Source organism: Mchenga conophoros, linkage group LG4, assembly GCF_057382185.1.
Source record: "Mchenga conophoros isolate Kocher_MC1m ecotype Shallow Benthic linkage group LG4, M_conophoros_male_GT1.1, whole genome shotgun sequence".
NCBI classification, from domain to species: Eukaryota; Metazoa; Chordata; class Actinopteri; order Cichliformes; family Cichlidae; genus Mchenga; species Mchenga conophoros.
This window is the reverse complement of record NC_140529.1, coordinates 38,279,632-38,289,453: the sequence shown is the minus strand read 5'-3', so window position 1 is coordinate 38,289,453 and position 9,822 is coordinate 38,279,632. Positions and strand designations below refer to the sequence as shown.

The window sequence follows — 9,822 nt, the reverse complement described above, 5'->3', positions numbered from 1 at the left end:
CCCTGGAGGACGGGGCTGTGGCCCCCCCACACTCCCTAGCAGATCATTACATGGAGAAACCTTTGGAATACAAGCATGCTGATCCACACAGGTATGCACACAGGTGTTCACTGCTCGTAGACCCAAATTACACCTTTCTTGGCTGCTACTTCGAAGCACATCTGTCCTGCGTGCTGCACAACAACATTGAATATTTAGTATTTACTGCTGTTTACACTTAGCTAGATTAATGCGATGGTGTTGTGTTTAGTATGTTGCTTTGTTTTTTGGGTTTTTTTGTCTTTTTTTGCTTGTTTTCTATTCTTCTCTCAACAGGTGATCCAGGAGATTTTTTTTTCTCCCCCCCTTTCTCACTGTCCCTCTCCCCTTCTGTTTTTCCTTTCCTTCCTCTTTCTTTCTCCCTTTCCTATCTCTCACTCATGTCTGTCCCGTCTGTAACATCTGAAAATAAAATATAATAAATAATAAAAACAAAGATCGACCAAATGGACCAATACGGCAATGCCACGATGATCCATTTGGCAAAGTAAATCCATTGGGTATCCTTGTTGGTCTTCAGACAACAATTCTGATGGCTAAAGAACCAAATGGGACAGGCGAAAAAAAAAAAAGAAAAAAAAAAAAAGAAAAAACAAAAGTTGTATCCAAGATGGCCGACTTCTAAATGGCCACCATGGTCGCCGCCCATCTTGAGGAGTTTGCCCCTCACATATACTAATGTGCCACAAACAGGACTTTAATATCACCAACCATTCCCATGTTGTTACACTGTATCCATAGAAATGGCCCACCCTGTACAATGTGTTTGATGTATGAAGCTAAAATTTCAGCGTGCACATTATAGCCGCTCAAACTTTGGACCGTAACATTTTTGTTCAAACTTTGACGGTCAAGAAGAAATGGAGCAACCCCGAATATTTTCACCTCGGTGCTTCCTGTCTCTTGCTCTTTTGTCACTTCCCACATGTGTAGTTATTGCTGCTCACTTCCTGTTTTATTTTGGTAGTCTCTCCTGGCCTTGATTCTTATCACCTGTGTCTCCCTGTGTGCAGGATTCAGGCGTTTTATTGTCCTGACTGGAAACTTTTACAGACAGTCGAGAAATGATCCACAAAGAGCAGAAAGAACTCCACATCCAAAATACACCAAATATACAAAATCATGACACGTAATCCTGCAGTAAAAAAATCACTACTGTGTGTAAAAACCACTAAAACGGTGCGGGGATGGCTCCGATGGCACATAAAAGGATTTAAAGAGGTTTTTGGTGCTGTTACTCATGCGGTAGAATCCACAGCAGCTCGGGCCTGTTGCTCTGCCTGCTGCTCGTAAACAGTATTTAGTTTGGTTCCAACATTTCCACCGATGAAGGAAAATATTTAAACTGATTCAACAAAAGTTAAAAACGTCATTTCTCTTCTATCAGAAAAAGCCCAGGCGTCGTGGCTCCTCCTGACCTCTGCTTCCACATCAGCCACGGCCCAAAGTGTTTCTGTTGCTCCCTCCGGTATCTGAGCGCCTGATGTTGGACTGCAGTCCAGGGTGAGATTCTCTGAAGTCAGAGGACTAATGATGATGTCCTCTGTGACTTTAAGGATGTGCCTGTTCGCATGCTTGGACAGTTTGGACTTGTTATTTTACAGCTTAAATAAAGGTTTGCTTGTGGTTCCCATCAGCACACACAGCACAACTCTGCCTGAGCCTGACTCTGGACTTGATATTTGCTGTTCATGGGCGTCACTTTGGTTATCTGTCAGGTGTGTGCTGACCTTCTGACTGCTTCAGGGATCAATAAATAAAACCAATAACATCTGGATTGCAGGTAGAGAGTCGCTGTGTTTATCTGCGGCGTTTTTCCTTTGAGTGTCTCCTGCACGTCGCTGCTCTGTCACCTCGCCACAGATGGTAATGATTAACTGTCAGGATGTTTACCTGCAGAGTCGTGTCAGTGTCGGACGACACCAGCAGCACACGCCCGACAACAGGCTCCTCCTCCTCTCACCTGAGAGATAACCACCCATTTCTTCTAACAGAAAAACAACAGTCAGCAGGATTTTATTTTGAAAGGGCCGCTATCAGACAGCAGGTTTAGAGAAGACCTGACACGAGGAAATCAGGTTTCCTGTTTCAGAAGTAGTGATGGGCTTTCCGTCTCTTTTTAGAGAACAGGGTCTTCAGGTTGTTTTGTTCCTTTAATTAACTTATTACCAACAACAATATAAAATTAAGCAGAAAAGGAATTACTAATGTAAAAAGAAAAAACGTGGTTTTATTTATATATGTTTATATATAAATGTATACGGTGGCCCCTAGAGACAAAACACGTACAAACTCCAAAACACATTTCTAGCTTTAACTGAACTTCAAAGCAGAGCTACTAGATCACTTAAATGACACAATTGAAAGCATGTGTGTATTGTTTGTGTATTTATACACAGGCACTCATATATATTCAAATAATTAAAAAAAAAAAAGTTCATGTACCTGTTACTACCACACACCAAATCCGGTCGTTGGTACTTGCTGGCTTGTGTAGCCTCTAGGTAACAAAAGCTCAACACTGCCCCCTAGCATCCTGGAGCACTGCTGTTGTGTTTTGTACGTGTTTTGTAGGGGCCACCGTAAATATACTTTTATTTATTCACTCCACATAAAATGTAATAAATAAATCATATAATACAAAAACCAACTATTTAAATTTTCAGCTTTTTCCTTTTACAAATTTAAAGTGAAACAACACAAAACACTGCAAACCACAACACAATTAAATATAAATTATAATATGAAAACAAAAAGAAGATGCACATTCTCTGTCATATGGACCTGCATGAATAAACTTTCTGAATCCTTTATCATCCACAGCTGAAAATAGTTGTGGATGATTACTATACCTTTCTAATGTGACCTTGTTGTCCCTGCTCTCTCTCTCCCTCCGGCTCTGTTCCTGTGCTACTGCGAGTGTAACTACCGCCCCGCCCCCCTCTGCCCAGTGCAAAGCACAAGGCTCGCGTGCGGAGTGAAGCGGGAAAAAAGTGCGAGAGAGAGGGAGAGAGAAAGAAAAGAAAAAACATGGCTCCCAATAAGGAGCCGGCTCGCGTCGTTCGCTTCAAAGAGTCGGCTCTAAGAGCCGTTTAGTTCGCGAGCGACACATCACTATTCAGAAGTGGTGAAGACTCTGTCCTCAGCCTGGAACAAGTTTATTCCTCTTTCATGCAGCTGATATCAAAGAACCAATCAGAGGCCTTCATCTGCTCGCACACTGAAATCTTAATGAACTGTATTTATGATCAATTCAATTCAATTCAATTCAATTCAATCTTTATTGGCAGACTATATGTCCATAAAAACAAGACAAGAAACACACACACACAACTCCCCCCCCCCCCCCACACACACACACACACACACAACACAAGGTATACCATTAAATATATATATGTATTTAAATAAGTATATAAAGCATTAGTAAAAATATAAAACCATAATATACATAAAACACAATTACTTAAAATAAATCAATAAATACACAAACACTTTAACCAGTGCTTTCTGAGACTGGATGAGTAACGGGAACCACTCACTGTCGGATCTGTAAGTGCTAAAATTATACTGTTACTCGAACCATCCAGTCGTTCTCTAAAACTGAACATTAACTTTCTTAAAAGTGCTTTAAAAGTCCAAACACCCACAGCTACAAACATCTGGCTGGCACTACCACTTCTAGGTATCCTGCAAAGGATTCTCATCGCATCATTATATGCAACATGCAGCTTCTGCATGCTACATTGTTTGTAGGATGACCACAAGGGGGCAGTATATAGCGGTGTGCAATACGCTTTAAACAAAGCCACTTTAACTGGAAGTGAACAAAAGCTGAATTTGCCTGCACATAGAGCTCACACCGTTGTCTGTATATGTCATCATCATCATTCATTTGCTCAGTAATAAAGTCCCCGAGGTATTTCACCTTTTTATGAACTTCAAGAGTTTTTTGTGCCAGTTTAAACAAAGGGAAATTTAGCTGTTTATCCTGCTTGGTTCTACATATCAAAACAGCACTTTTAGCAGCATTGTCATATTGCACACCATATTCAGTACAGACATTAAGAAGATCCTGTAACCCAGCACTGCTTGGACTAAAAACAACCAGGTCATCTGCATACATAAGATGATTTATCAGTGCTTCACCTAATATACACCCAGTGTTACAGGCTCTCAGCTGTATGGACAAATCATCAACATATAAATTAAATAAAATTGAAGACAAAATCCCACCCTGTCTGACACCATTGCTGACACCAAAGGGGGCAGAAATACTGCTTCCCCATTTAACCTGCATGTTCTGATGAGCGTACCAGTAAGAGAGAATCCTCACGATGTATTGAGGAACTCCCCGTGTCTTCAATTTATCAAAAAGTTTTCTGTGGTTCACTCGATCAAAAGCCTTAGAGGCATCAATGAAACACATGAGGACAGATGAATTTTTAGCCCTATACAACCTGACTATTTCCTTGAGTGCATATATGCACATGTCAGTGCCGTGCTTTGAAGCCAAACTGATTATCCAGAGAAGAGATGAACACACTAACTCTGTCAAACAAGATTCTTTCTAACACCTTAGATAAAATACTGGCTAGTGCAATCGGCCTGATCAATCAGTGATCGATGTGAGTTTAATGAAGCTTCAGACCCAGAAACACTGATCAGCGATCAATCACTGCATCTGTCCATCACTGTAATCAATCGCAGTGATAGAGACAAACCCGAGGAAACTAAGAGCGTTGATGCTTTTAATGGAGGCTGCAGAGCGTGAATGTGTGCAGTTATCAAACATGTGGATCACATGGATCACATGGATCACACGTCCACCAGAAAACTGAATCTGATCTTTATCTTCAGTTTATGGCTGAATCTTTAAAGCCATGGACTCCATCTTTCTTTCGAACGTGGCTCTGCTCTTCATATACTCGTAGCCATGGTGAATCCTGGTATCGGCCTGGTCTGTTTTTTTTTTTTTTTTAAAGCGTTTTTTTTAACATGAAGGGGATCTGTGGAAGGTTTATCCCTCCTCTCGCCCTGTGACAGCAGGGACAGACTCCAGATTCAGATTACTCAGTAAAAAAACATAAATCAAAACACAGGGTCAGGCTAGGAGAGAAGAAACTGGAATTTGTGACATTATAGTTGCAAGTTCACAAAAACACACACACACACACACACATTTTCTGTTTAATATTTCTTAAATATTTCTTTCTTGTAAATTTCCATTTTTAAACTCGCTCTGTCTCCTTCTTCTTACCCCAGCCTATATCTTGACAAAGGATCACAAATTTCCTCCAAGGAAACACTAGATTACCACAGAGGCAACTGTAAACAGCACAGGTAACGGGAAAGAGACAAAATGTTTGTACACAAAAAAATAACAGCAAAGAGCTGGGAAAATCTTTAAAAACCAGAAAATAACTGCACACAAATAAATTACAGATAAATAATGAATGGCTACAAAGGGTATAATAAAGTCACATAAGTACAACAAAAAGAAATACAATTTTTAAAGTAAAATGTTTACGTTTTTTAAGCGCCCCGTGTCTGTAGTACCACACTCCTCCCAGTTGGTGGCAGTGTGTTCACCGAAACTGCTGCACACGATTAGTACCAAAGAAGAAGAACAGAAGGCCAGTACCTGCGGTTCCTGAGTTGAGCGCAAATAATAGAAGAAAGCAGCTCGGTGAGGAGGTTTGGGAGCTAGTTTTGAGGGAAATATGACGCTTATTCCGATCATTGATCTATCTGAGTTGAATATATATTGCTAATGGTTTTCTTTAATCCGATTTTTGGCGTTACGAAGCATTTCCGAGCCGTTTTTGTCTGTAGCGAACTTTACACCAAACCCCGTTCAGAAATCTTTTATTTAAGACATCCCGTGTTTTCCAGAAAACACCCAACACACATAGAGCACGACTTCAGTTATGTTACATACGAGTATTGATTCGGAACTTTATATCCAGTATGTTATGACCGCGGTGATCGAAATGTTCAGACTATTTGTGCTTTGTGAAGTGTTCACCGTCATTAAAACCGCCTTAAAGTAGACGTTTTTTAAATGAGGTTTTGTATGTTGTAACTAAGCGCTGCTGTTTGATGCTCCACATCCTCACAGGTTAAATCATGTCCGCTGACCCCAAGATTGCGGAGCTGCTCACTGAGCTCCACCAGCTCATCAAGCAGACACAGGTCAGTATTGATCCGCTTCCTTTGTGATTGATCAGGTCAAGCTTTGATCACATCCTAATTACCTGCACTCGGCCCGCTTCAGGAGGAGAGGTCACGCAGTGAACACAACCTGCTCAACATCCAGAAAACGCACGAGAGGATGCAGACTGAGAACAAGAGTGAGTGTCAGCAGCTTTGAGCACATGTGCTGAATTTGTCGTGTGGTCCTAAACGTGGACGTGTGTCTCCTGCAGCTTCTCCATACTACCGCACCAAGCTGAGGGGGCTCTACACCACGGCCAAGGCAGACGCTGAGGCGGAGTGCAGGTGAGAGGCCACTGAGCATGACCTTTAACCTTTAAATATCATGGTGATCTCACTTATATGTTATACAGGAGACTTCCAGTCTCAAGCTTGTTACTGTTTTGTTTAAATAAAGGTTATACAAATGAAAAAATAAAGGGGGACAGATGCATGAACACCATGACTGAAGCGCAATAAGCAGTAATTTCCTCTGAGTACAGACTGAGACTCTGTTGGAGCCTTTTTAATGACATCATGTGACCAGTAATATGGCTGCTGTGAGGTCACTGCACGAACAGGCGGCCCAACAACCTGAGCTCGGGTTTCCGTTCATGTCGCCTTTCTAGCCTGTTCGTTTTCACATTTCTACTAAGAGTGAGTGAAAATCACCTTTTTCTTCTTCTTTTGTGTCTTTTCCTTCCGCCTCTCAGCATTCTGCGTCACGCCCTCGATAAGATCGCAGAAATCAAGTCTTTGCTGGAGGAGCGGCGGATAGGTGCGTGTCCGGTATTCGGCCTCTCACATCTGCAGCTGGACTTCCTGTTTCATGTGACACAAAACTCACCTGTCTGTCTGTCTGCAGCTGCAAAGATGGCGGGCGTTTACAGCGACAGTGACCCTCCCAGGAAGACGATGAGGCGTGGCGTCCTCATGACGCTCCTCCAGCAGTCGGCCATGACACTTCCTCTGTGGATCGGGAAGCCGGGGGAGAGGTAGGTGGTACTGCCCCAACGCCGGTGGCCACAATATTGGGCTCTAGTGACGTCCCCACAGCGCCATGGAAACACCTCAGATGGTGTTAAAGAGCAGCTTTGTGTCCTCGCCCAGGCTTCCTGTGAGGTCACGTCTTTATTTCAGGCTTTTATGCGTTTCTTTCACCATCACGTTAAACGGTGGTGGTGAGGCATCTTCTCTTTAAAAACGAGGACGTCACGTTTATCCGCCGAGTGTCTCTTCTGTTCCCGCCATGAGCAGCGAGCGGCACCGGCTTGTCGGTAGCTTGTACCCGATGCTCAGGTGTGCTCCGGCTGACTTTCTGAGGTAGCATCTTCTCTGTGACTCCTCCCTCTCCAGCCCTCCTCCTCTGTGCGGGGCGACCCCTGCGAGCAGTGACTACGTAGCCAAACAGGGAGACAAGGTGGCGGCGAGGGTGAAGAGCGTGGAGGGCGACGAGCAGTGGATCCTGGCTGAGGTGGTCAGCTACAACCATTCCACCAACAAGTAAGAACACGTGACCGTTTGTGGCGACGCCTGCGTGGTGTAATGCGATCATCAGCCTCTGACGCCTCCTCTGCTCCCCCTGCAGGTACGAAGTGGACGACATCGACGAGGAGGGCAAAGAGTGAGTTCCTCTTCGTTATGTTCTCTGACAGGAACAACGTGAAGGGCTTTCACGTTGAAGCTCGGACCGCAGCGAGGCTTTGTGAGCGAGGCCGAGTACGACTCCCAGCTTTAGCCAGAAGCAAGTGTTTATAGGATTTTACATCTGCTCTGGTTCTTCGTCTCTTCTCAGTGTTTTCCTCCTCCCGCTTTTCCTCGTCGTCTTTCTTCTTAGAGTCGTTCTCGTGCTGCAGATTTTTGTCCCTTCGCCTGTTTTTCGTGGACTTTCCTCCATTTTCAGTTTCCATCATTATTCAGATCAGTGTACAGACGTTAAACCTGATTGCCACGCCTCTGACTCATTCATGAATGCAGTGATTGTGGGCGGGGCTTGTATGTTTCAGCGCGCGAAACGTGTGTTGATCTTGTCACAGAGGAGTAAACTGTGCCGGGTCTGTGGGAGAATCTCAGCAGCTTGTTCTCTAAAAGTGACAAATCTGCTCCTCCTTCTTCTTCTTCTTCTTTGTTTTCTGAGCGAGCAGGCGGCACATGCTGAGCAGACGGCGGATCATCCCTCTGCCGCAGTGGAAAGCCAACCCGGAGACGGACCCCGAGGCGCTGTTCAGTAAGGACCAGCTGGTGCTGGCCCTTTACCCTCAGACCACCTGCTTCTACCGAGCGCTCATCCACACGCCGCCGCACAGGGTGAGGTTTTATTTTGACAGGCGCGTCTGTGACGGGTCAGCCTCAGCTCAGGGAACGCCGATTAATAAAAGTCTTTTCATGTTTTATCCTCTATGAGTTTATTCTGTGTAACGTTTATTCCAGAGTCGTTATAGCTTCTGCATAGACTGTAGATAAAAGATGCACGTGGCCACTGTCACGTCATCCTCTGGTTTCCAAACATTCGTGTTTTTGTTACTGTGACGTTGGCTTTTGGCGTCGGAAGTGACGGCGCGCCGACTTAGAGCCAAAGCTGATCAGCCGAAAACCACTGGGTGATGTCACAGACACTGCTTCCATCTTCTCTGTACAGTCTGTGGGGATTGACTCATTATAGGAGCCTCTAGTGGACATCAGAGGAACTGCAGCTGCTTCAGCCGCAGAGACAGAAACTGTGACTGAGAGCTGTTAATAAAGTGTGTGTGTGTGTGTGTGTGTGTGTGTGTGTGTGCGTGCGTGCGTGTGTGTGTGCGTGTGTGTGCGTGCGTGCGTGTGTGTGCGCAGCCTCAGGACGATTACTCGGTGCTGTTTGAGGACACGTCGTACCCTGACGGTTACTCACCGCCGCTCAACGTGGCCCAGCGCTACGTGGTCGCCTGCAAAGAGAACAAGAAGAAGTGAGCGGCGGCGGTGGGACCAAACGTCCATGTTTATAAGAACACGTGTTCCTCAGTCTGATGCTTGTATCCCTGGGACTGATGTTGTTTCTTGTCAGCTCTCATCAGAGTGGGATTTGTATTGATCAGCTGATCAGATGTTGAACAGCAGGAAGCACTCGAGGAAGAAGAAAAAAACGTTTTTTTAATTTATTTTCAGGAAGTAAAAAAAACTCATTCATGTTTTATTCAGACTGTTTTGTTTTTTTACGTGTTCGTGTTTGTTGTTTAAAAAAACTGTGCACAGGTTTGTGTCCACGTCTCTTCTCTTTGTGTAAAACTGAGCATGACTCCAAAGTACAGACGCACAGGAAGTCGGTGAAACACACGACTCTCGTTTGAAACTAAAAGCTGTGACACGTGGAAACGTGATCTGCACGAGGAGCAGAAGCAGGGTACAGGTCCTGGGGTCACTGTCCTCGGGTCATGCTTGGACTTCCAGCTGTGTTTACTTGAAGGTTAAAAGAAAACCAGGTGCTTCAGTCAGATTAATACACGACAATCAATAGAATCAGAATATTCGTCCCTAAGTAAATTATGTGGGTTACAGTTGCTCCAGGACAGCAACAGACTGAACTGTTTAAACCATACAATATGTTCAGAGTTT

At 44.2% G+C, this 9,822-nt stretch overlaps 1 protein-coding gene across 1 annotated transcript; it reads left to right on the top strand.

The window, feature by feature from the left end:
• Positions 1-5,625: 5,625 nt before the first annotated feature.
• On the top strand, positions 5,626-9,461 carry sgf29 (SAGA complex associated factor 29). Its single transcript, XM_085272310.1, has 10 exons — positions 5,626-5,728; positions 6,161-6,234; positions 6,317-6,392; positions 6,468-6,540; positions 6,948-7,012; positions 7,100-7,229; positions 7,591-7,737; positions 7,823-7,858; positions 8,379-8,541; positions 9,064-9,461. The coding sequence occupies exons 2-10, from the start codon at positions 6,169-6,171 to the stop codon at positions 9,178-9,180; spliced, it is 873 nt and encodes a 290-aa protein (XP_085128436.1). The 5' UTR covers positions 5,626-5,728; positions 6,161-6,168; the 3' UTR covers positions 9,181-9,461.
• Positions 9,462-9,822: the final 361 nt, after the last annotated feature.